The 26,879-nt window shown below is 40.5% G+C and overlaps 2 protein-coding genes across 3 annotated transcripts in view; one reads left to right on the plus strand and one right to left on the minus strand.

The window, feature by feature from the left end:
- LOC125233957 (integral membrane protein DGCR2/IDD-like) overlaps window positions 1-26,879 on the minus strand; it is a 146,406-nt gene that overhangs the window by 16,517 nt on the left and 103,010 nt on the right. The window contains exon 2 of the mRNA XM_048140129.1: window positions 13,127-13,275. Coding sequence (XP_047996086.1) covers window positions 13,127-13,275 — 149 coding nt within the window. The remainder of the gene's footprint in view (window positions 1-13,126; window positions 13,276-26,879) is intronic.
- The window catches only part of LOC125233956, a 41,289-nt gene continuing 36,132 nt past the window's right edge, over window positions 21,723-26,879 (plus strand). For both annotated transcript variants that reach the window (XR_007177908.1, XM_048140128.1), the window contains exon 1: window positions 21,723-22,184. Coding sequence is in view for 1 of the 2 variants with exons in the window: in XM_048140128.1 (XP_047996085.1) it covers window positions 21,903-22,184 (282 nt within the window). In the remaining variant the exon portion in view is untranslated. The remainder of the gene's footprint in view (window positions 22,185-26,879) is intronic.

Here is a 26,879-nt window from a genome sequence, read left to right on the forward strand (position 1 = left end):
TGGAGAAATCGAGGGAACTCCTCAAATCTGAAAGGCATACATATGATGATTTTTGTGTTTTTAAAGGAACAGCATACATTTACGTACGGAACAGTGACATTTGGTGCAGTGGAACTCCTGATGATGGTCAGAATGGAACTCCTCAAATCTGAACGGCACACTTATAGTGACTTTGGTATTTTTATAAGAACAACATGCACTTACGTCCAGAACAGTGACATTTGGTGCAGTGGAACTGCTGATGATGGTCAGAACGGAACTCCTCAAATCTGAACGGAACACTTATAGTGACTTTGGTATTTTTATAAGAACAGCATGCACTTACGTCCAGAACAGTGACATTTGGTGCAGTGGAACTGCTGATGAAAAGTGAGCCGCCCGTGGTTAGAGTTCCGTTCTGATAATCATTCTCATCTGTAAGTACTTCAGAATCATCCAATTTTCAAAATTGGTTCAGAAATGACGGAGATATCGAATAACAAACATTAAAAAATATACAGACGAATTGATAACATAATCCAACATTTGAAAGTATTTATCACCAGAACCCCAAGGAAGGCGGTTTTTTTTTCTTAAAATTATTATGTTTTAGTCATTCATACTTGTTATCGAGAATTTTTGACCAAAAGCTGCACTTTTAGATGGAACCAACCCGCTTTGCATGGTGATAGTAGACATCATACATCATCAACATAGTAAACGATTTTTTCCGAGGATATCGAAATTTCATCCCTTAGGAAGCCGAGCGTAGCGAGGTGTTTTATGAAAATGAAAAAAAATATATCTTTTGATCATGTCGTCCGATTTTGACAAAAAGTATCTTAAATGAAAGCTTTATGAAATTAAAAAAAATTTGAAAAAAAAAATTATAAAAAAAGCAAGTAAAATAATAAAAAAAGTAAATTTACGTATCCCACTGAATAACTTCAAAAATGACAGACAAAATGTACAATGTCGATATATGAGTTTTTTGGACGTTGTCTTAATAAAATTGTATATTAAATATTACTTGTTATGGGGAAAGTGAGTCTTGAAGGATCTAGTCAAATCTGTAGAGTTATATTGTTGATTCAACTATTGAAAGCTTGTACGGAACCCTCGGTGGGCGAATCCGACTGGTACTTGTCGGTTTGTTTTTATATTTCCCTTCAAAAAAGTAATAAAAAACTGTTTTATTATGTACAATTTGTGATCTTTCTAAAAATACCCCACTTGCCCTCGTAACTCGGTATTATCATTATATCATTATCATTAATTCTGATTTAAAAATGGGTCCCACACATATCATAATCGTACTGTATATTCAATTTGTTTTTTTTTTTTATTCCAGGTTAACTACCAGCGGCAAGGTGATAAGAACTACGTACTAGGAAACATGGCTGCTAATATTATGGACATGATGAGACAAATCCAACGTGACTTAGCTGATCAAAAAGAGTACATGAGGAACTTGCACGTTATAAATAGGAACCTGAATGAAAATTTGCTTGTTACAAATAGGAACCTGAATGAAAAATTGTCACTCATTGATGAAAAAATGACAGAGTTACCTAAAGTTCTCGTAACTGTAAAAAAGTTAGAAGAGCAAGTAAAGAAAAATAATATGGCACTTTTCGGAACTGATGACACAGAAATAGTTTTAGAGAAAACGGTTGTGCCCTACAAATCTGATATTAATGATAAGGAGAAAAATTTTTGCGTCACAAATCCTGATGAACGTATGGAAAGTCCTGAGGCAACTGAACTTACATATCCATCGACGGTAAAACTCGTGGAAGAGACAGAGTTTAGTGATAAGAACGAACGTGAAGATGGTGACGCTATTGAAAATGCAGAATTCACTAGAAACGGATTAGGAGCAATTATCAAGGAGATGGAGGAAACGACACAACCGATTCAATTTCCAAATTGTCCGTTTTGCAAACAAAATGCTGCTAAGATGTCCAGTGTTGACTTGAACGCGGATCAGACTCATAAGCTCGAAGACAAATTGAACAAAATAATAGAACTGTATCAGTGTGACATGCAAGATCTAAGGGAATCTATCAAAAATGTTGAAGCTGCAATCAAAACCCTTCCTGAAGAACCTCAAAGCACAGTTCGACAACGAGAATCTATTCAGAATACAGCTACTTACTTCAATACAGAACAGATCGACCAAATCAATGCTGAATTGAAACGAATTGTAGACTCGAATCAGTCTCAGGCGGAAGACGTTAAGAAACTTATCAACGATGTCATAGCTAATAAAGATGCAACAAATGTGGTTAATCAGGAAAATACTGACAAAAGTGACAAATTAATATCCATTTGTACTGAATTAAAATTGAACGCAGATACTAATCAGTCTGAACTGAGGCAAATGAAAGAATATTTGCTAGTTCTGTGTACTTATCTAAATATATAAAAGAAGAAGCTGACTGACTGACTGACTGACATATCAACGCACAGCCGAAACCGCTGGTCCTAGAGATTTCAAATTTGGCACGTAGGTTCCTTATTATATAGTGTAGAAGAGCACTAAGAAAGGATTTTCCAAAATTCACCTCCTAAGGGGGTCAAATGGGGGTTCAAAGTTTGTATGGGGAAACAAGATTAGTTTGACTATTTTATTCGAAACTTCACAGGAAGATTCCTTAAGACATATGACTGAATACGTGTTTCAGGTTTTTTGAAAATTTAACCCCTAAAAGGGTGAAAAGGGGGTGATAAAGTCAAAAAATCAATATGGGTATCGTTTTTATGGTTTATCGGGTCGCTGATCATGATAAATACAACGTTTTTAAAATCTAACGAGACGGAAGTTAAATACCTTCTCCCCTGTTGTGGTGTCTATCTAAATATATACAAGAGGAGCTGACTGACTGACTGACTGACATATCAACGCACAGCCGAAACCGCTGGTCCTAGAGATTCCAAATTTGGCACGTAGGTTCCTTATATAGTGTAGAGGAGCACTAAGAAAGGATTTTCCAAAATTCACCTCCTAAGGGAGTCAAATGGGGGTTCAAAGTTTGTATGGGGAACAAGATTAGTTTGACTATTTTATTCGAAACTTCACAGGAAGATTCCTTAAGACATATGACTGAATACGTGTTTCAGGTTTTTTGAAAATTTAACCCCTAAAAGGGTGAAAAGGGGGTGATAAAGTCAAAAAATCAATATGGGTATCGTTTTTAGGGTTCCGTAGTCAACTAGGAACCCTTATAGTTTCGCCATGTCTGTCTGTCCGTCCGTCCGTCCGTCCGTCCGTCCGTCCGTCCGTCCGTCCGCGGATAATCTCAGTAACCGTTAGCACTAGAAAGCTGAAATTTGGTGCCAATATGTATATCAATCACGCCGACAAAGTGCAAAAATAAAAAATCGGAAAAAATGTTTTATTAGGGTACCCCCCATACATGTAAAGTGGGGGCTGATTTTTTTTTTCATTCGAACCCCAACGTGTGATATATTGTTGGATAGGTATTTAAAAATGAATAAGGGTTTACTAAGATCGTTTTTTGATAATATTAATATTTTCGGAAATAATCGCTCCTAAAGGAAAAAAAAGTGCGTCCCCCCCCCCTCTAACTTTTGAACCATATGTTCAAAAAATATGAAAAAAATCACAAAAGTAGAACTTTATAAAGACTTTCTAGGAAAATTGTTTTGAACTTGATAGGTTCAGTAGTTTTTGAGAAAAATACGGAAAACTACGGAACCCTACACTGAGCGTGGCCCGACACGCTCTTGGCCGGTTTTTATGGTTTATCGGGTCACTGATCACGATAAATACAACGTTTTTAAAATCTAACGAGACGGAAGTTAAATACCTTCTCCCCTGTTGTGGTGTCTATCTATCTAAATATATAAAAGAAGAAGCTGACTGACTGACATATCAACGCACAGCCGAAACCGCTGGTCCTAGAGATTTCAAATTTGGCACGTAGGTTCCTTATATAGTGTAGAGGAGCACTAAGAAAGGATTTTCCAAAATTCACCTCCTAAGGGGGTCAAATGGGGGTTCAAAGTTTGTATGGGGAAACAAGATTAGTTTGACTATTTTATTCAAAACTTCACAGGAAGATTCCTTAAGACATATGACTGAATACGTGTTTCAGGTTTTTTTGAAAATTTAACCCCGAAAAGGGTGAATAGGGGGTGATAAAGTCAAAAAATCAATATGGGTAATATGGTTTATCGGGTCGCTGATCACGATAAATACAACGTTTTTAAAATCTAACGAGGCGGAAGTGAAATACCTTCTCCCCTGTTGTGGTGCAATGGGGTTTAAATATCAAAAAAATATATAAAAGAAGATATTGACTGACTGACTGACATATCAACGCACAGCCGAAACCGCTGGTCCTAGAGATGTCAAATTTGGCACGTAGGCTCCTTATATAGTGTAGAGGAGCATTAAGAAAGGATTTTTCAAAATTCGCCTCCTAAGGGGGTCAAATGGGGGTTCAAAGTTTGTATGGGGAAACAATGTTAGTTTCACTGTTTTATTCGAAACTTCACAGGAGGAATCCTAAAAACATATGACTAAAGACGTGTTTCAGGTTTTTTGAAAATTTAACCCCTAAAAGGGTGAAAAGGGGGTGATAAAGTCAAAAAACTATTATGGGTATCGTTTTTACGGTTTATTGGGTCGCTGATCACGATAAATACAACGTTTTTAAAATCTAACGAGGCGGAAGTGAAATACCTTCTCCCCTGTTGTAGTGCAATGGGGTTTAAATATCAAAAACTATATAAATGAAGAAACTGACTAACTGACATAATATATCAACACACAGCCGAAACCGCTGGTCCTAGAAATTTCAAATTTGGCACATAGGTTCCTTATATGGCGTAGAGGTGCTCCTCTACGCCAAGGATTTTTCAAAATTCACCTCTGAAAAGGGTGAAATGGGGGTTCAAAGTTTGTATGGGGAAACAAGATTAGTTTGACTATTTTATTCGAAACTTCACAGGAGGATTCCTAATGACATATGACTAAATACATGTTTCAGGTTTTTTGAAAATTTGACCAAAGGGGGTAAAGTCAAAAACAAAAACACAATATGGGTATCGTTTTTATGGTTTATCGGGTCAATGATCACGATAAATACAACGATTCTAAAATCTAATGAGGTGGAAATGAAACTTTCTCCCCTGTTGTTGTGCAATGGGGTTAAAATATCCAAAATGGCCTTAAGTATAGGTTTAGTTTTTATCTTTACTTCTGGTTCAAGAGATTTAAAATTGACACGGAAGTTCCTTAGAGGAGCACTAAGAAAGGATTTTTCAAAGTTCATCTCCTAGCATGATAATTTGACAGGGGCAAGGACAGGGACAGGGACAGGGACAGGAACGGGATAGGGTTAGGGATAGGGATAGGGATAGGGATAGGGATAGGGATAGGGATAGGGATAGGGATAGGGATAGGGATAGGGATACGTATAGGGATAGGGAAGGGACAGGGATAGGGAAAGGATAGGGATAGGGATAGGGAGAGGGAGAGGGAGAGGGAGAGGGAGAGGGAGAGGGATAGGGATAGGGATAGGGATAGGGATAGGGATAGGGATAGGGATAGGGATAGGGATAGGGATAGGGATAGGGATAGGGATAGGTATAGGGATAGGGATAGGTATAGATAAGGATAGGGATAGAAATAGGAATAGGAATAGGGGATGGGGACGGGGATAGGGATAGGGGAGGGACGAGGACAGGGACGGGACATTGGGGTCGGAATAATCGGTCGGCAATCGATATCTAGGCAGTGTAATATGCAGGTGGCTCAGTAAATAGGAAGGGATTAGTAAGTAGGCATCGGCGAGTATCCTGCATCCGTAATAACTTTTACATTCAATGTGCTGTAAGAAGATCGTTGTTTGCTTGCCTATTATATGTTTACGTTTGCAATAAGTATAAGCAAAATGGAAAAAATTGTAAGCGATAATGCAAGGAAGTACTTTTTACCTTACCGACCATAGCGTCGAGATACTGGCTATGTGGGTTGTATGAAGTTTCCCCAGTATAAATATGTATATAGGTAAAATACATACATATTCGTACCTACTACCTACGCTGTGGTCGCTGTGTAACAATTCTACAATCCTTGCAAGAATTTCTTTTAAAACAATAGTAATATGTGTAAGGTACAGTCAGCCAAAAAAGTGGTTTACCACTTTTCGATCAATAGAGTCGAAAAGTGGTAAATCACTTTCTTGGCTGACCGTACAGCAAATAGATCAGTTACAATGGCCCCCAGTCGAGAATTGCCCCGCTTTACCTTAATCGAAATAATCGCGGACAGATGTACCTACAAAGAAACCTACGGATCCAAATGAAAATCTTATTTTTTGTAAACGTTTCAATAAGAATACTTTTATTACGCGGGCGAAGCCGCGGGTAAAAGCTAGTATATTCATATTCATATATTTATTGATAAAGTCAATTACAAGTCAAGAATAAGGTACATATAATGGTTTACACTTGTATGTAAATATAAGTCACAAAATACATCACTAAAACAGTTTACAATTATATCTATTTATAAACAGAAAATACAATGTCATTTTTTATCAATATCCAATAACACATACAATTAATTGAAAACAATATAAAATTATACAATTTTTTTATTATACATATATTATCACTATAAAATCAATTCACATTTCATTTCAAGACCGTGGATCAATGACACTTTATCGAAAAATTCATCTATGGTGTAGCAAGCTAATTCCAGTAATATTTTTTTGATTTTATTGGAAAATTAAATTATTATTAAATTATTATTGTTTGAATGTTTGCTAACTCTGTTTACTTATTGATAATTTCTGTGTTAATTTGTAATTTTGTAATAGTTTAAATGTGTAAACTTAGTTAATTTAATATAGCCCTTGGGGCACTAGGAATATTGTCATACTTAATATTATGTTTTTGCATGCTGTGATTACCTATAAGTGGGGGATCAATTATGAATGGGCTTTTATAGTCTGTAATTAATAGTATGTATATTGTATCTTCTGTTGGTGATCCTAATAAACAAATAAACAAATATATAAAGTACTTTGTAGCAAAAAAGTTGCCCGTTGAAGCAATTACAGCTAGCAAACAGAAGACTGTTCAGATATCTCCTACATATTTCAGTCCGAACCAGATCAGCAAGCTCAACAGTGAACTGGAACGTATTGCAGAGATATATCAGGGAACGGAGATGTTCCCCGTTATAGAGGTTGTACCGGGGACTGGTGATGAGCACCCTGTTATGAAACTACTACGACGAGGAGTATTTTATAACTTCAAGGCTACATTAAAGGATGTCGATAAATATAAAGTTAAACTTGGAATCGATGGACTTAAGAGAACCGATGTCATAGACATGATAACGGACTATCCGAATTTGACAGTAAATGACGTTGTTAAGGAGTGGTTGATATCAACAAAACAATGGGTTACGTGGTCTCAAAAATATGACTTCGATTGTCCTAGTATATTTGATAATATTCGTCAACTATTCTTGTATCTTAAAATAGAACATTAAAAACGAATACAAAACCACGTTTTCTGATGTTGTACCTTTTTTTACACTAGGGAAATGCTTTCACGCCGAGCCGGCAGCCTACAGGATGCAGTTTTGGGCGCCAGTTGGTCAGGCAGCCTCACTCCCGTGGACTTTGAATTTAAGCACAGGTACTCCCCGTAGCCCCTTCGCAGCCTATTCCCCTCTGCCACCACATCGGCCTATTTCTCGAACGATATTTTACCAATTAGTCCACGAACTATCAAATCGTATGGGTTGCCATGGCAACACACTTATATTTTTAGTGTAATATCTGTCGAGAAAGGGTATCCAGCCCGTCGCCGGCGGAGTTGATGCGCGTCCGGGTCATTCTCGCGCGCAAGTTACGCTGTCTTCTTCTGCGACATAACATCACTGGAATCCATTGCCTTCCACTCCTCGATGTCAAGCATAGATTTAGCTTTGTTACGAAAGGTTTGCACCTATAGTGTTGCTTGAAACTTGGCCTGCTGGGGACCCCATGCAGGACATTTCGAGAGCATGACGCGGCGTGTCTACGGGTGCGCCACACTCATTACAAAAGACAAAAGGTGTATATTTTTGCTGCAACTGAGCTAAATGTGTGATCCCAATTTATACTTAAGATCTTTTGTAAACAACATTTAATTTTGATGCAAATAAAGTTTATTTACTTACTTACTAAATGAGGCTTTGTTCCCTCTCTATACTTTGCAGGTACAGTCAACAACACAGCTGTGAATACCACAGATCAAATAATACTAGTACAGATACCTAATCCCATACTAAAAATGGGCGCCGTCCTAAGTATTCTAGACCTGTAGGCTAAATTTAATCCACACTCAAAGAGCTAGATGGCGCCAGTAGCCACGCGTGGCCAACAAAACTCTTATCAGTATCCTACGTCGAAATAGTCATCAAACTGCAACATCTTGCGACATCTGTTTTAGCTTTCACGCACTAAACCTATAACGTCACATGGACGTTTAAAGTCGAACATTACTAGATGGCGTTGCCGTGCGGCTTGTATGTGTGCTCGCCGCGTACGTATAATATACTCGCTCTGTCCGCAACACATGTAAGCGGAATTGAATGAACGAGATCCGCGGCGCCCCACCCCGCGCCCCACGCCCCGCGCCCCGCGACCACGGCGCCGGCGACCTTGAGTTGAGAGGCCCCAGCCCCCGACCAAAGGATGCATTGATTTGTTAAAATTTAAAGCACTCTAAAGCAGGCGCGTAGTTAATTAGAAATATGGAAATGAATATTATTATGTAAGAAATACATAAGTATAATAGCTAAGAATGTACATGTAGTAAACATAATGAACAAAATGTAAAGTACGTATTTGATAAAACATTTTCGAGAGTAATATTTTTATTCATAAAATTGTGCAAACACTGCAAACTTAATTTAAACTCCGAAACTATTTATTTTCTGAAACATGGTATGAAATGTTGTCATTACGTCCTTTTAAGTTAAAATATGCTTCCCGGTACCACAACATAGTGTAATTTAAAAATACAGATATAAAATTAATACTTCGCAAATAAATTACGACTATAAACACATAAAATTATTAAAACACCAAGACCAGACAATTTAAGCCTGGCGTCCACTAGGCGCGCCGATCGAGCCTTGGTAACCTTTGTTGAAAAATTTAGGTTTTTAGAAAAAAAAAACGTTTAAACTCTTTTTAAGTGCCAGTCTGAAAAAATATATTCAAAAATATAAAATACATAGTTATTTGTTATACAAGAGTGCAAAGTTGTATTTTAACGGCGAGTGTGGAATTGAAAAACGAGCAAGCGAAAGTATTCTATAGTTGAACCACGATACACAACAACATTTTCCCTCACTATAGCGAGGAAAGTACAACGCAAAAAACGCGTTTATCACTGCTTCCAGGAGTTCCACAGGTGGTAAAACATATCGTCATCACTAGATTCACTATATGACTATATTCAAGGTCAAATTACTTTATCCACTAGTGGGTTTTTACCTGCTGGTATTGAAGGACAAAACGCGTGTTTCCGACCTAGCGAGGGGAAAAATGCAAAAATGTAGTGTGTTTTGGTTTGGTTTGGTCGGGGGGGGGGGGGGGGGGGGGGGCTGATGTGGTTAATAAATAATTATATTTGTACAATAATAATGTTTTAAAATGCTGTTGCGCTTCGCGCGACGCAAGTGCGGCGTCGCGTCGAGGTCTAGGCCCACTCCGCCGCAAATCGGCGACCGAGCGCGCATTCGTGTGCGTTCGGAAATCCTAGCCAGTCGGCAATCGTCGCGTCTCATACTTCCATATCGATAAGGTTTGATTTCGCATGCATCGCATCGGTCGTGCATGTAGCAAATGTCGGAAGGATTTCAAAGGCAAAAATCAAAGATGGCGGCTTCAATGTATGGGATATCGGTCCTACATCCGATATCGGATCGGATAATGTGAAAACGCACTAACGGTTAATGCTTAGGCCGTTTTCACATTATCCGATCCGATATCGGGTGTCAGATCGACATCCTACATCCGATAAACGCTTCCGATAGTGTCGGATGTACAGTCAACCAATTGGAACCCTAGGCCACTCTACAACCATGTCAAAATGACAAGCAGTAAGAGGTTTCTTACAATCTGATTTATAACGTTACTATGACATAGTTCTACAGTGGCCTAGGGTTCCAATTGGTTGACTGTAGGTCCGATAAAAAGCATTGTTCCAAATCAATGAAGTATGATTTTGTATCAAAAAGTATTTAAAAAATGTTTTATATTTAATAATTATAAGCACCATATTCCAAATATTATATTGTAAAATTAAAATAACGGCATAAAAAATACTCAAGAGTGTCAGGCAAAATAAATAATTTTACATTCAATTGTATCTACTAAAAGATGATAAAACTAGTATCCACAATTCGGACCGATGCATTACAAACTTTTTTTTTTCAATGGAAATTGTTCAACTAATTTGAATTTCGATCATTGGCAGCTGTTTAATAGAAATAGACGACATTTTTGTCACGCACACTACTACAAACGTATACCTACATTATTAACGTACACAAACAAATATTATCGGCTGACAGCTGAATATTCTACGAACACGCGAGCGGGAGCGAGGCTGCGCGATTTTGGTGACGCAATCATAGACTAAAAAGTTAACCGCGCAGATGTGCCATTTTCATTGTTCCTACTAATGTGTTTCACCTCTAATAGATTTGCGAAATATATTTATTTCAATTTGGAAAATTATTAGGTAACTACTTACTACTTACTACTTTATGAATTATGTTACTATAATATAAAAAAAAAGTTAATTTGTTTATTGATTGGTAACAGTTATTGAGTAAAATTGTATTTTTAGCACGCTCACTTTTTGCTGTTTTCTTTGGCCTGGTCATGAAAAAAGAGAACAATGGATACCTACGCTTTGTCCAAAAAAACTGACCGCACTATATATATATTATTATATATAAGTATATATTTGTATTTTAAAAAAGAAGATAAATCTTCAAGAAAAGAGCGTACATCCATCTTAAAGGCCGGCAACGCACCTCCAACACCCCTGGTGTTTCGGGTGTCCATGGGCGGCAGTGATCGCTTACTTTGTATTTTTTAAGTTGTAAATAAATAAATAAATAATTTTGACAGGCGGAATATAATAATGTGTCACATCTGATGGTGGACTTACTACTCTACGCGTAAATTACCGCTTCGCGCACTCCGCGCATTTGTCAGCTTGTGCAGAGTTTCCGTCTGGCAACGTCGCCTATAGTACGTAGTACATATATCTCAATGAACGGAACGCACACAATCGCACCGTTTCGTTGGCAGTATACTGTAGATAGTGACAGCTCCATCTAGTGACAATATGCAATAAAATTTAGGTAGCTCGATACTGTCGCGCGCAGGTTGTTCACGTTGTTGCGTCATAGTCAGTAGCAATATATTACGTGATATTATTTCTTTGAAAATTTCTAAAATAATGCATTAAATTTGTGTTGTCATCGATGTTTGTATTTAATTTATAATGTACTTAATTTATGACGCTTCAAATACCTTTAAATCTATTTGATAAAAAAATAATAATCGTCAATCGTGACACTTAGCGCCATCTATGAGATCTATTTGGAAATAATTTTGCACTGTTCCGGATGAGACCCCATGACTACGGTCCCACTTGCATTTATTTGTTTAGAGAGATTATTAAGTTTTAGGTTATCAATATTTTTTAATTAACTTGTAAAATGGCGACAACTACCAAAGGTAAGTTTAGTTTAATATAGTAGTCAAAACATTTGATGAAAGTACCTAATTTTTTTGTTTCCTAAAGTTGTATGAAAAAAATACTTTTTTAATACTACCACAAGGAGGGTATCAAAGCTACTAATTATAATTTATAAGTTACCTTACTTTACAGAAGAAAGTGAAAGCATGAAGTATTACCTAGCCTGTCCGTGTCCACGCTTTACAAGAAAAACTAATTCTATTTAAGTTTCCCCTAGGAACGCGACGCGATGAAAGAACCGCGGGATGGGATGTTGAACCAATTTGAATTTCCAGGTGTATAAAAAAATAAAATAAAATAAAACGTTTATTCAGAACGTAAAGCTTAACCCTATTACATATCTTCTGCCAAACCACTTTGTGGTTTGTTGGCAGACGAGGCTCCCATACACTTATCAAGCTAAAATACCTCATAGTTTTTAGATATATGTATAATATTTTTATATATATATATATATATATATATATATATAAGTTTTTGCTATGCATACACACACACATGTACATATACGTATACGATGCATGTATGCGTAGCCAAAACCTAGCTTACCTTAACCCTTTACTTCATGCGCTTTATGAGCGATTACCTCTTAATCTAGCAATTATACACTCACCGGCATAAATAAGTGATGATTTCTGTACCTTGTCATAATAATGCCCTGTTTGAAATGTCATACGAAATTGTCAAACGATTAAAAGCGACAAGGTGCAGAAATCATCACTTCTTCATGCCGGTGACTGTACCAGGTACCTACTTTTATTTCGGTGGAGGGCGTGAAGAATTTAATAACTAGATAAAACATCGGAATAGTAATTATGTCATAGCATAGGAAAATTTCATTTATTCTGCGACCAATTGTTCGTTGTGTAGTTATCCCCTTTTACTAATGCAAGTTTTATAAATACTAAAGGGGTTTTGTTAGCGACATGATGAAGAAATGTTACTGAAAAAATATTTAATCTAACGCCGTCGCGTCTCATACTTCCATATCGATAAGGTTTGATTTCGCATGCGACGCCCACGCAAGCCACGGCGTAAAGATATAAAAATATCGGAAGTGGCGCTAGTGTCGCATTACTCTGTGCTTTGCTTAAGATTAATATTGAACACACACACACACACACAGACGCACGCACGCGAAGCACGCACACGCACACACACACACACACACGCACGCACGCACACACACACACTACTAAGGAACTATATACTAACTATACTCTTATTGATCTACATATCTAGAGTTCGAATTAGTATATTCAAGTAATCATAGATGGCGCTGTCAAGGTGACAAGTTGACAATTCTGTTGTCAAAGTGCGTACTTACGTAAGGCGGGTCGCAGTAAATGGCCTTGCACCACATCGGCTCGGAGTGGTAGCACACGCAGAGGGAACAAACTCCGGGCCCCGGCACGTACAGCAACCCATGCGGAATCGACTTGCCCTCCCAGTCTATGCAGTCCTCTTCTACGCATGCTGGAAAGAGATGGACGACGTTAGAATACACCTAGACCACAATTGAACCAAAGATAATAAAAAAAACTAGCTTTTGCCCGCGGCTTCGCTCGCGTTAAATTCGAAAGCGCCATCGATTAGCGCCATCTATATCAACGAAATAGAAGGTGTGGTGCCATCAAAACAAGAATAACTGTTTCTTAATGGTTCCGAAGGTTTTTAACTGTTTACAAAGTTGTATATGCAGTATATGTCTTTGATTGAACACAGTCATAACCACAGTTTAATAAAAAGTACCTACTATCGTACAGTATGGCCACTTCCGCTCCCCGCTAAAAAGCGCCGCCCACCCCCTCTCACAGTTACCGCCTCTCAAAAACGCGAACAGTCAACCTGTCATATCTCACTCATACAAGCATGGTACGCGTTCACCTACACGAGCTTATAATGTGAGCTAGGAACGCGCCTCTTTCATATATTTGATCGCCACTGTCCTAGATGTGACATACGCAACTTACGTTAGTAACTTATTATTAATCTGTGACGCAACCCAGAGTCGACTTCTACGAAACCCACGGGTAAAAACGGTGTGGTGAAGTGAAATTCTTAAACCTGATGGGGACGCACTCCTATCTTCTCTTTTTTTTGAGCTCCGTTCTACATCCGATATCGGATCGGATAATGTGAAAACGCCCATTTTAAAGCATGTTCGAATGGGCCTGACAGTCTAAATATAAAGGCGTGCCTGGGGTTAATTCCATTCAGGCGTTAAGCCAGGCTTTGGTTCCGTCTATATGCTAATGGGAGTTAAGGCGTCCTTACACTCGCGTGCTTATCGTGATAGGATCAGGAGCGACGAAAACAAACGTTTTAAGTATGTAAACACTAAACACATATCGTCACTACTTAAAAAAATTGTATCTTCGTCTGTCAATGAAAAGAAAATTCTAGTAAGTATGTATGGAATGCATATAGACTTACTGCATTTTAACTTTGAGGAACAGCGTGAGATACGAGATTTTTTAAAAGTAGTGACGATATACATGGGCCATTTTTTCAAAGTGGTCCACCTCACTTTTTTTTGGATTTAGAAATTTTTATGTGGTTTCCACTCAGAATCGCGAACTCTTTCAATCCTACTAGGAGAAAAAAGTGTCCCAAGGTTTCCCCACTCCGTTACCGTTTTGTCGTACAATTTGTATGGCGGTAACGGAATGGAAGGTTTCAAAAATGCATGGGACATTTTTTTTCTCCTATCAGGAAAGACCTCGCGATTCTGAGTATGAATCGCGTAAAAAATACCCATGTTACAAAAACAAAGGGTGGATAACTTTGAAAAAAAATGGCCATTGTATTATACAATTGACCCACTGTATTAATATCATGAATTTTAGTTGACGATGACATTCGTCGAGCGTACCTACGCGCGTGGTATACCTACGCGCGTGTCATCAGGCCAAGATAACTTGGCAACGATATTGATAGCCACGCCTTTACAAGGGTTAAATAAACGTCATAGTTTCATCAAAGTTTGACTATTAAAATAACATTTGCACCGACGTAACTGCAAAAATCGTAGCCAACTTACTTTACACAAACTCTAGCGCAAAAGAGGTATGAAAATGAAATTAACCGGCCTATAAACCAAAACTGTGGCGCCATTCGAAGGACCTACATTTTCCTTGATGTTATCTAGGTATGTTATTTGTATCTCATATATAGCTACTACCTATATTTGCTAGTACCGTAGAATATACCTAAAATTTATGACAAACGCTTCTATTATAAAAATATTTAAATAGTAAAAACTTAGATCAGCCAGTCCCTTGTGTAGAGCCCTTTATGCAAACCACGGTATTCAATCAAGGAGTACAGTCGATCTATCACTTTTTGTGGACGCACGCACGCCCGGCTGTCTTATTAACTACGCCAATTTCTCCGAAACATGCCCTGCGCCCCTACTACGAAATAGAAGTAAATGGATGAGAATATTAGGTGAATTTGAAAGGAGGAGATGAGGAGTAGATTAGCGTCACAGTATAATAAAGAGTACCTATCGTACAGCATAACCATTCCCACAACCCGCTGAAAGTGCCGCCCACCCCCTCTTGTTACCTCACACCGCCTGTCAAGAACGCGAACAGTCGACCTGTCATATTTCACTCATACAAGCATGGTACGCGTTCACCTACACGAGCTTAGACTGTGCTAGGAACGCGCCTCTTTCATTTATGTATTTGATCGCCAGTGTCCGAGATGTCTGTGTTAGCGTGATACGGTCATGTAATGTGCAAAAGATGAATCCCATAACGGAAAAAGAATGTGAGAGAAGTGAACCTAAACAACGATGGATGGACCATATGAAAGAGGATTGAAAAAGAAAGAAGCGAGTGCTAAGATGACGAATAATAGAAGAAAAGTTGTATCAACCCCACATCACGTGGGATAAAAACTATAGTATAAAAAACACTAATGAATAAATAACGAAGTAGTAAAGAACATCAAATGGGATAGAGCCTACCGCTCAGCGTAAACTGTGTCGACGAGGCGTTTTCAAGGTACCCAGAATTAATACTTAATTATAACTACGAGTAGGTTTATGAAAACCAAAACAGAATGGAAAAAATACAGAGAATATCGTCACTACTTTTAAAAAATCTCGCATCTCACGCTGCTTCTCAAAGTTAAAACGCAGTAAGTCTATATGCATTCCATACATACTTACTACAATTTTCTTTTCATTGACAGACGAAGATACAAGTTTTTTTTAAAAGTAGTGACGATATATACCTATCATCAATGAAGTTTACGCTATCGACACGTATTTTAAAACGTGAAACACTCATGGTAGGGACTTTTTTTGTGAGATAGTAATGTAAAGTTAGTGGGGGAAAGTGGGCGATTTACATGGATAGTTTCTTGAGGAGCAATTTGGATTTTTTGAGCGTTGTCATTAATTTTTTTTGGCGGTTTGGCGGTGTTCAATATATTGGGTTACCGGCATAAAACGCGTGCCTTCCTAATCTTTGACGTAGGCGGATGGATTCATCGACAAGCCATAACACTTTAAAATTGATTGAATATTTAGGGGCAAAGGTTTAATTCCCATAGACAATTTTAATTTCGCGCCATTTTTGTGCCAAGATTTGGTTGATCGTCTATAGCGTGTTTTTTTAATCCGATCACCAATAATCGCGATTAATGTTCAAGGTCATACTAGAATGGCATCAAAACAATAAAAAGGTTATGAAATCTGAATCGAACACAATAACTTTTTAAAATAATTTTATGTCTCTTGGCACCGATTGGGCTATTAGATATAATATGCGTGAAAGATAGTCTATAAGAACGTTTTGTGACGCAAATTGATATTTTAGTTTTATTGGTGACAAAGGTGTGTCTGTTTTTAAATGTCAGTGCATTTAAAAACAGACACACCTTTGTCACCAATAAAACTAAAATAACAATGTTTATCAAAATGTTTTCTTATGTTCGTTTAAAAGGATACACAGAATATTTGTAGGTGCTTATTAGGTATTTTAATATTTTAGATAGGTAAATTTTATTATGCGTAATATTGTCTTCGGTTACCGCGATAGTTACTGAAATAAAACTGTGGAAACGGATTATATCGCGTATACCCCCGACGACAGATGTCACCCGTTGACCACGAATGCTGTAAAGTGTTCGAAACGTCGGGATGAATTGTAAAATTCATTATACGCGATATTAATCCGTTTTCAAATTTTTATTTTATTATGCGTGTTCAGATATTTTTGCGCGCCCCGGACGCTCAGATATGCCTATCTGATGGCGACTGTATACTAGTTGTTCGCGTGGATTTATTTCCCAATATGGATGAATGAATTAATTTAGAATAGTTATTATAGTGATATATATATTTAAAATATTTTTTTATCCCAATACCTTTCTATCCAATTTTAACCCCACTAGAGGATGAATATCCAAAAACGCTGAAATAACTTTTCTCCTATTATAGTTAATGCTTTATCTTTTTACCAACTTTGAAGTTCCTAACTCAAAATAAAATTTGAAGCGCATTTAAACTTTCACCCCCTTTTAAACCCCTTAGGGGGCGAACAATATAAAACGCTGAAAGTACTTATCTTAAATTTTTATTTATTACATTTTCACCAAGTTTCATTGTTCCTAACTAAAAATAAAATTGAATCCCATGCAATAAAAACTTTCATCCCCATATTGATTGTTTGATGAATTAATTGACTTTAATCGTTTCTCATCAGGTGTCTCGTTTGCTCCTTTGAATATTGTATTTTTTTTCTCGCTGTTTTGTTTTTTTTTAATATGTGCTATTGTCTTCGGTTACCGCGATAGTTACTCATGAAATAAAACTATGGAAACGGATTAAATCGCGTATAATGAATTTAAAATACATCCCGACGTTTCGAACTCTTTACAGCGTTCGTGGTCAACGGGTGACTGAGGAAAAATTAAAATATGCAAAAGCTACCCACTTACAAGAAATATTAACGAACCATGACCACAAATAATATAGATTTCTAAGGCAGGTTCACACACTATTAATAAAGCCAGTTATACAATATTCAAGAAATTCAATAGAATAGAATAGAATAGAATAGAATAGAAAAACGTTTATTGCAGAAACCATCATACAGCATCACATACATTTTTAAAAAAAGAGAGCAAAAGAGAGATCTTATGAACTAAATACTTAAAACTATATTGCTTATTACAATACAACAAAAGATGCTGATGCTGCAGATAGAGGCCACAAAAGGACTCCACTCAGCATATGCTCCAGCATATAATGCTACAGCGCTGGTCTTCCGTGAAGCCCAGGAACTAAGAAGATAGCTCAGAAAACTAAAGGCAGTGTCAATATAAGGAACAAAAAAAGTAATTTGATTAAAATAAGGAAGTGGATAGCAATTATTTGAATTAGTTATTTGTTATACAAGGGGGCAAAGTTGTATTTTAACGCCGAGTGTGGAATTGAAAAACGAGCAAGTGAAAGGATTCTATAGTTGAACCACGAGCGAAGCGAGTGGTTCGAGAATAGAATCCTGAACTTGCGAGTTTTTTAACACACGAGAAGTAAAATACATTTGCACCCGAGTGTAACACAAAACTTTTCCCCTCACTATAGCGAGGAAACTACAACGCAAAAAATGCGTTTATCACTGCTTCCAGTAGTTCCACAGGTGGTAAATCATCTTTATTACTAGATTCACCTACTTTTATCAAATTTAAAGCAGTTAATTTGACTTTATTCAAGGTCAAATTACTTTACTCACTAGTGGATAAAATGCGTTTTTACCCGCTGGTATTAAAGGACAAAACACGTGTTTCCGAGCTAGTGAGGGGAAAAATATATAAACAGGTCTGTGAATGTATTAAATATAATATAAAGTGAAATATATAAATATTACGTAGTTGATAAATAGACATCATATTTTAAACAACTAAATACTCATAATTATCGTTGTAACGCCGTTCTGACATATAGAAAATCATTTATGTAGGTATTAGGTAGGTACGCACAGTGTTACGGCTAAAGGCTACTTGCATTAAATTATCTAAATGTGATGTACGGAACGCGAAGAACACGGCAGTTGCAAGTTAAAAAGATATTGCTTGAATTTAAGTTTGAAGGAGAATAATGTTTTGCAGTTGCGTATGGGAGGGGGTATGTTGTTCCAGCACTTCGTGGCAGAGTAGCGAAAACTGCCACGAAATGCTGCGGAACTGCCGTGTCTTGAACAGAGGAGCCGAATCGCTTCTCTCATTGGGCGGGAGGAAAACGATAACTTTTCAAATAGGTAATGAGGTTGCTTGGAATTTATTATCCCAAAAAGTAAGGACGCAAAGTGTAAAGACCGTCGTGAATTCATCTTTAGCATCTTGCCACTATTAAGATAAGGAGTAACATGAGTACGTGGAGGGATGGGAAAACAAAAGCGGGCGCAAGCATTCTGGATGCGTTGAAGGAGTGCCCTCGAACGAGCGAGCAAGCAACCGTTAATCACAGTATCGACATAGTTCAGTTTGGATAGTATTAAGGTATCGCACAATTTTATTCGAAGGTCGACACTGAGGTATTGACGAACCTGGTATAATACTCTCAGTCGATAAAAGCAGTTCTTAGTTACATCGAGTACATGTTGTTCAAAGCGTAAACGTTCGTCTAAGAGTAGTCCAAGGTTTCGTGCCTGGGCGACACGTTCGAGGCGACTTCCTCCGAGCATTACGTTAAGGTCAAAACTGGTGACTTTGTCTACTTGGCCTTTAGTCCCAAGCACCAGAAACTTTGTCTTGTTGGGGTTAAGAACTAAGTCACACTGCCCTGACCAAACATCAATACGATCGAGATCCTGATTCAACAACTCCAAGGCAGTCTTGGTCTCCCGGGGATGGAACGTTTTGTAAATTTGTACATCATCTGCATACATGTGATAGTGACAGTTCTTTATGCAGCTCGTAATGTCTGCCACGTACAGGATAAACAGAACTGGACCCAGAATTGAACCCTGCGGGACTCCACAATTTAAAGATGAGTTCAAAGAGTAATCCGTTAGTCCAGAGCGATTACGCAGTCCAACTTTTTGGGAACGCCCAGAGAGATAGCTATCGAACCATTTTATGGTTCTGCCGTCGAAACCATAATAAGTAAGCTTAGACAACAGTAGCGGTATATTTATAGTATCGAAGGCACGTGAAAAATCTAGGAGGACTAAGATAGATGCCTCACCTTTGTCTTGTCCTGGGGCTCAATTCGGCATGGCGAATTTGACGTTTCACGTTGACTCTCAAATGATAGTGGATTGGATCACGGGTTGTCGAATACGTGCAGCTGTCATCTGGATTGGTACTAGGTTGGGACTAGAGCTCAGGCAATGTACCGGATAAAATTTTTGTAACATTTATTTTTGATTATTTTACCTTCGGGTGGCAGCACGGATACGTCAAATAGCTGTCAGGTGGCGGCGCCATTTTGCGCGAAAATGCTCAAGTGCCAGAGGGTCTGAAGTTGGTCTGAACGGTGATCAGCGAGATATTGGCGGGAGATACAAATTTAATGATTGTTTCTTATTTTTGTATGAAAGTTGTATATAAAAAGTTTGACGCTATAATGTGTATAAAATAGGCTTTTAATTACACTGACAAACATTTGCTGTCGATATGTAAGTAATTAGCAAATCCTCATTTTAACCTAAGCCAACGAAAAATAATCCGGATTCTTGTATAAAACAGACTAAAAAGTACAGAAAAAAGCACTACTCTTAAGAAAAACACTTTTTTTACAAACATATACATGGATATACATCAGAAAAGGTAATAAAATTACACTTTTGCATTGAGATTTTACATATTAAGGGCGTATTAAAATTGGGTATGAAATCCGTCTCGTAAAAAAACTGAGGTAACTTTGAAATCTTGTTTTGTTATTATTTATCAATTATATGTTTGAAATTATATACTCGTTTTGTAGAGCCTCTTAAGATATATGTATTATCACAGGCTTAAGTAACAAAAGTTCCGATTTTCAAAAATAAATGAGTTGAAAAATAAGGCATGCGAAAGCTAAAGTAGGTAGATAGATGAAGATGACCTTCGTACATTCTTTCATATAATACCAAGTTCTTAAAGTGGTTTAATTAAAATTTTGGGGGTTTCAAAGCTACATTAAATAACAATGTCTTAGTAGTGACATTTTTTAATAGAAAACGACATACAAATGGGACAAAATTCGTCTAAATTATTACGCACATTTTATCCACATCGAAAATTGAATAAAATGGCCACGGTCGTGACCTTGAATATTGTGTCTCGGTGATGAAAAATTATCGAGTTTTCAGTATAAAGATTATAAACTTTGGTTATCAAATAGTTAACCTAACGATTAAAGTGTTTTTTTAGGTTATTAGTACTAGATATATCTAAATAAACGCCCAATTCCTCGGGCCAAACCTATTCATCACTCGATTATTTGAAATAAAATGCCAAATCAATAAGTGAAAACAATCAAATTTACGGTTAAACTATTGTAAACTGTTTAGTACTTACCCAGGCACATTATATTTAAATCCGTATACAATTTTGTATAGAAATACACACATAAAAACACAATTTGTTTAACATCAAATTTTTAGCAAAGGCCCTGTTGCCTGGCGCTTTTAAAATAAGGATTTTCTAATAATATTTATATTACAGGTAATTATTTTTGATGCGACAATTAATTATTGTGTTTTCCGCTATCTATTGTTAAAGTTTTTGTAGCTTAGGTGCGCGCGCAAACGTTTAATTTTCCCGCCAAATACGCAATGACCATTCGGTCGACTCCCGGCGCCATGGCACTTGCGGACATTTCAAATCGGCCGGGAGTCGACCGCTCAGCACTCGGGGACTTTTGAAATCGGCCGGGAGTCGACCGCTCAGCACTCCAGTGTATAGTATCATACATTTTTATATTCTTTCAGGTGATTCAGCTTACCCACAGAGGCAAACACTACTGATGGATGCACTGACTTTTGGATGCACCTGTAGGATCTCCAGAAGCTCGTTATACCGCTTTACAAGTTCGAGCCCGCAACTGTATAGAGCGGTGTTTTGGGCGACTAAAAATCAGTTGGTAGTGTTTGTCGTCAATGGAGAAACTGCACTACAAGCCAGCAGCGGCAGCTAAGATCGTTAAAACGTGTTGTGTGCTTGACAATATAGCTAACAAAGCGAATTGTGAACTGCCTCCGCTGAACCGACACGAAGAACAGGAGCAGCAGCAGGAGCAGAGATTAGCGGCGGAGTTTGACGCCCGTCAGCAGAATGCTGATATTTATTTGGCAATGGCTCCTGACAGGTGTTGGCTAAACAAAGAGCTGCAGCTGGGTCGCGCTGCTCGTCAAGCGCTTGTCCGGCAGTTAGCAAATTATGTAAGTAGTTATGGTGGTAGGGCGGAGGCGGGTCCATGTGCAAGTGATAATTTGCGACCGGTCGCTTCTTGCGGTGGGTCTGTCTCTATGTCAGCTACCTGTCCGGTAGCTGGCATGGTGGATGGTCTCGGGAGTAGCACAGGTTGCAGAGATCCCCGAGGCAAAACTGGTTGTGCTCCTTCCCGAGGTTACTGCCTGTTAACTGCCTGGTTCTACCGTAGAAACAGGTAAGAACGGAAACAACCAGTTGAACCATCGTAGGGCGAGTTTTGCAAGGGAGCGGACACAAGGACCGGAAGTAGGTGTTGTCATCCGGATGACTGCATCTCCAACTGGGCCAAGTGAGTGAACCATTGTAAAACACCCTTAGTGTAATCCCAACCTATCCATATCCCTCAGATGGGTCGCAATGTTTGCCAGCATGGCGACATCGCTATAGGCTCGACTTCTTCATGAGGACGAGTCTGTAGGGGTGGGGTGATGATGGCAAACAACGATCCATATCCCGTATAATCAGCCGTAGGCGATGACGTGGCATGTCGCAGCGGGCTTCCCATCCACAAAGAAGGATGGGAGGCGGTAGAATGCCACCCGCGTGTTTGTGCCGTGCGCGGGGACCCGTACGGGTGGAGAAGGAGATCCTGGGAGTCTAGGCGAAGCAGGGGTCTGCGGTCGTTATCCCTGTTAGGCGAAGCTCCTTTGGCTCCATATTCATCTCACACGGGCGGTCTTATAGTCTAGCCAGCTAGGATCAATCGGCTGCCGTGTCCAGTCAGATGGCCACAAGGTTAGTTCTCTGGGGTGTAGGGGTCTGTAATCGGCGGAGCACGATTCACTGCGTCGGCTGAGGAGCTGACCAGGGTTTTGGCACCGTGCGGATTCACAGACAACGCATCCTGGATTACTATAGCAGACTTGGTAGCCCTAATGCTTCAATGCATTCCAAATGTGTGGCTCCGTGGTGGGTGGGGAGCCAGTTTGCTGAAAATTTTTCAATGTTTGTATGGATACTAATGTACCTATAACGACGGGGGGAGGGGACGCCGTACCCGTACGGGATGAGGCGAAGGCGCATAGCGCAAAGGTTGCTGCACCAGCGAATAGTGGGGCTGTCTGTGACAGATCCACGAGCGTTGGCAGCGGCAACACGTGGACGTCCGCAAGGACGGGGCGAAGCGTAGGGGCCACGGCGGAGCTGGCCATCCCAACAGCACCAACCCGTCTCTTCCCTTAGGGTTGAAGAGTGGGGGCGCAAAGCAAGCACCCCTCGGGGAGCCGACTAGCGCTGGTGCTGGGGGGATTGGCCGCGGAGCAACGGCCAACTGCGGGAGGGACGCACCGCTTCCAAATTCTGGTGGGGCGGCTCCGGGCGCCATAGACGACGCTACTGCACCCCAGGGTGCGGATGCGCAATCGGGTGGAGGAGTAGCCCCAACCAGGAGGCAGAAGAGGCGTGCGAAGGCGCGGGAGAATAGGGACGCGCAAGTGGGGGCCGGACCCTCCACTAGTGGGGCGGGGAGGCAGCCTAACAAGAGGTCACTGGGGGCCAGTGGCGACTCTTCTCTGCTCGCTGGCGACCACAAGCGAACGAGGGTGGGGGGACGTTTGCTGAGGTAGCGGCGAGCGAGAAGATGGCTATCGTCCCAGTGGCCTTTCCTGGGGAAAAGGTGATGTTGGAGCATAGGTCGGCCATAGTGAGCGTCCTGCTCGTAGCTTTGGACGAGGCGGCCGATCCTATGCCCGACATCACACTAGGTGCTGTCACGGGGGTGCGCTTCACATCACCTGCGGAGGAAGCGACGCAGTGGGATGGCTCCGCTCGGTGATCGGAAGAGGAGAGATCGGCGGGCGGCGCCTGAAAGTCGTGGCTGCTAAAGATCTGCCGAAGCCGGTCAAGATGGCCTGGCGTACGGCGATCGATGGCAGCCAGGACGTGTCGCTGGCTCTGCGGGTGATGCAGAGGCGCAACCCTAAACTCCGCACCGACGAGTGGAAGGTGGTCGGCACCGTGATGTCGGAGCTGAACACCAGGCGCATCGTTCTGATGGACCAGGTGTCAGCTGACGTCATCAGGGAGGCCGGCTATGTTCTTCACTCGGGGCTCGACACCAGCCACTTCAAGCTCCTGGAGACGGGGAAGGAGCGTGAGCATGAAGAGGCTGGGGTGGAGCCCGGCGCGGACGGGGGGGAGGGGGACTCGGTGGCCAATGAGGCTGCGGGCGCCGCGGGGGCGGCGACGGGGGAGGCCCCGGAGCGGGACGCGCCGCCTGGCGCTCCTGCGGAGGTGGCTCGGGACCGGTCAGAGGCGGGGGAAGTGGTGCTAGTCGGGGAGAGTTTCGCCGGGCTGCGCTGGACCCGAGAGTCGTCACCGATCCTATCGGTGGCGGGCTCGGAGGACCTGCGCGGTCTGGAGGAACTCTACCTGGAGGGCACCACTTCGCCCATGTCCTGCGACAACACGGTCCAGGAGGCGGCCGCTGATCTCAGCACCGCCAAACACTAACCGCCGTAATGGAGGGGCTAAGGTGTGTACAAATAAACTTACAACACAATAAGGCCGCCACTGCCCTTCTGGCTAGGCAGCTAAAAAGCGACAAGTTCGACATTGCTCTTATTCAAGAACCATATATTTACAAGGGAGAGATAAGAGGCTTAAATGGTACTGGCGGGACGATACTGTGTATCTGCCCCGAGAGTAATATGAGGACATGTATTTATGTTAAAACCGGCATTGATGCTATGCTTCTAAATGCTTTCTGTTCCAGGGATCTGACCACGGTCAAGATCCTGAATAAAGGGGGGTAAGGCACTAGTCATCTCATCAGCCTACCTTCCCTACGAGGCGGCGGATCCCATCACCACACAACTGCGGGATCTTGCTGACTACGGCAGCCGGGCGAACACTGACCTGATCATCGGCTGCGATGCGAACGCACACCACGTCATCTGGGGAAGCTCGGATGTCAACAGAAGAGGAGAGAAGGTACTGGAATTCCTGGTAAGCTCTTCACTACAACTCTTAAATAAAGGCAATGAGCCGACATTCGTCAATGCTAGGCGAGGTGAGGTCATTGATATAACGCTAGCGTCCAACAACGCAAGTAATAAAGTTAGTTCATGGCATGTCTCTGGGGAGATTTCTTTATCGGACCATAGATATATATGCTTTAGGTATACCACTAAAATCAAAGTAGAAGTTATACTAAAACGGAATCCCAGGAATACCAACTGGTTATCGTTCAAGGATGACCTTAAGGCGGACCTGGGAAACCCCAATGGTAAGCTAAACTCTATTATTGACATAGAACTTGAAGCTGACAAAATAGGGCAAGCCGTCCATACGGCTTGGACAAATAACTGCCCGGAAAAGAAAATCCTGGCGAAGAAGGTACCCTGGTGGAATCCGGAGATAGCAAAACTCAGGAAAGAAACTAGGGCTGTCTTCAACGATGCCAAAAGAAGTAATGATTTTGAGCTCTACGCGCGAAAACTCACAGAGTATAGCAAGGCAGTGAGGAAAGCGAAAAGGAAAGCGTGGAAAAACCACTGCGATCAAATCGGTTCCATTCCGGAAGGCATGAGACTCACGAAGGCACTAGCCACAACGAAGTCAGTCCCACTCACCTCTATTAGAAGGAGTGATGGTGGAATGACTGAAACGGGGCTAGAGACCCTCAAGGTGATGTGTGCCACACATTTTCCAGGCTCGATAATAAATCAGAGTGTACCAGACGATGAACCAATTAGTGTTACGGAACAGTGCACTCGCACGACCAGGCATAATTGGGACACGTCGAAAAAGGTAGTAGACCACAACAAAATACAATGGGCATTATCGACATTTCAGCCATATAAAGCCCCGGGGCCAGATGGAATCTACCCCATACTACTACGAGAAGGCGCTAACGTACTTATACCCCACTTGAGTAGACTGTACAAAGCGTGTATTGCCTTCGGACATGTACCACGTGCATGGAGGTTAGTAAAGGTAACATACTTGCCCAAACCAGGCAAAGAGGATTACACAGAAGCCAAATCATATAGGCCCATAAGTCTATCATCATTTCTCCTTAAAACTTTGGAGAAACTGGTGGACAGACACATCAGGGATGGTCCGCTCAAGAGACATCCACTACACCGCTTGCAATGTGCATACCAGCCGGGCAAGTCCACGGAGACAGCACTACACCTGGTGACAACTAGAGCGGAGCAGGCCATAGAAAACAAAGAACTATGTCTTGCTGCATTTCTGGATGTCGAAGGTGCCTTTGATCGCACCACATATGGTGCAATCAATAATGCTGCACTCAAACATGGCATAGAACCTACCATCTGCCGCTGGATAGGTAATATGTTGAACAGCCGGCTAATTAAGTCCTCCCTCATGGGGGAAGAATTACTAGCCACAGCAACAAAAGGTTGTCCACAAGGTGGGGTTCTCTCTCCGACTCTATGGAGCCTGGTAGTGAACTCACTTTTGGAAGAACTAAATAGGGGCCCAGTATATACAGTGGGTTATGCAGATGATTTAGTGATACTCATAAACGGGAAATTCCCGGGAACGGTGTCAGAAATCATGAATACAGCACTGAGGCAAGTGGAGAGGTGGTGTAACCACCAACAACTCTCCATTAATCCAGGCAAAACAGTGGTAGTACCGTTTACCAGGAAAAGGGCCCTTACTGGCATGGAGCA

This window comes from Leguminivora glycinivorella, chromosome 15 (genome assembly GCF_023078275.1).
Source record: "Leguminivora glycinivorella isolate SPB_JAAS2020 chromosome 15, LegGlyc_1.1, whole genome shotgun sequence".
NCBI lineage: Eukaryota > Metazoa > Arthropoda > Insecta > Lepidoptera > Tortricidae > Leguminivora > Leguminivora glycinivorella.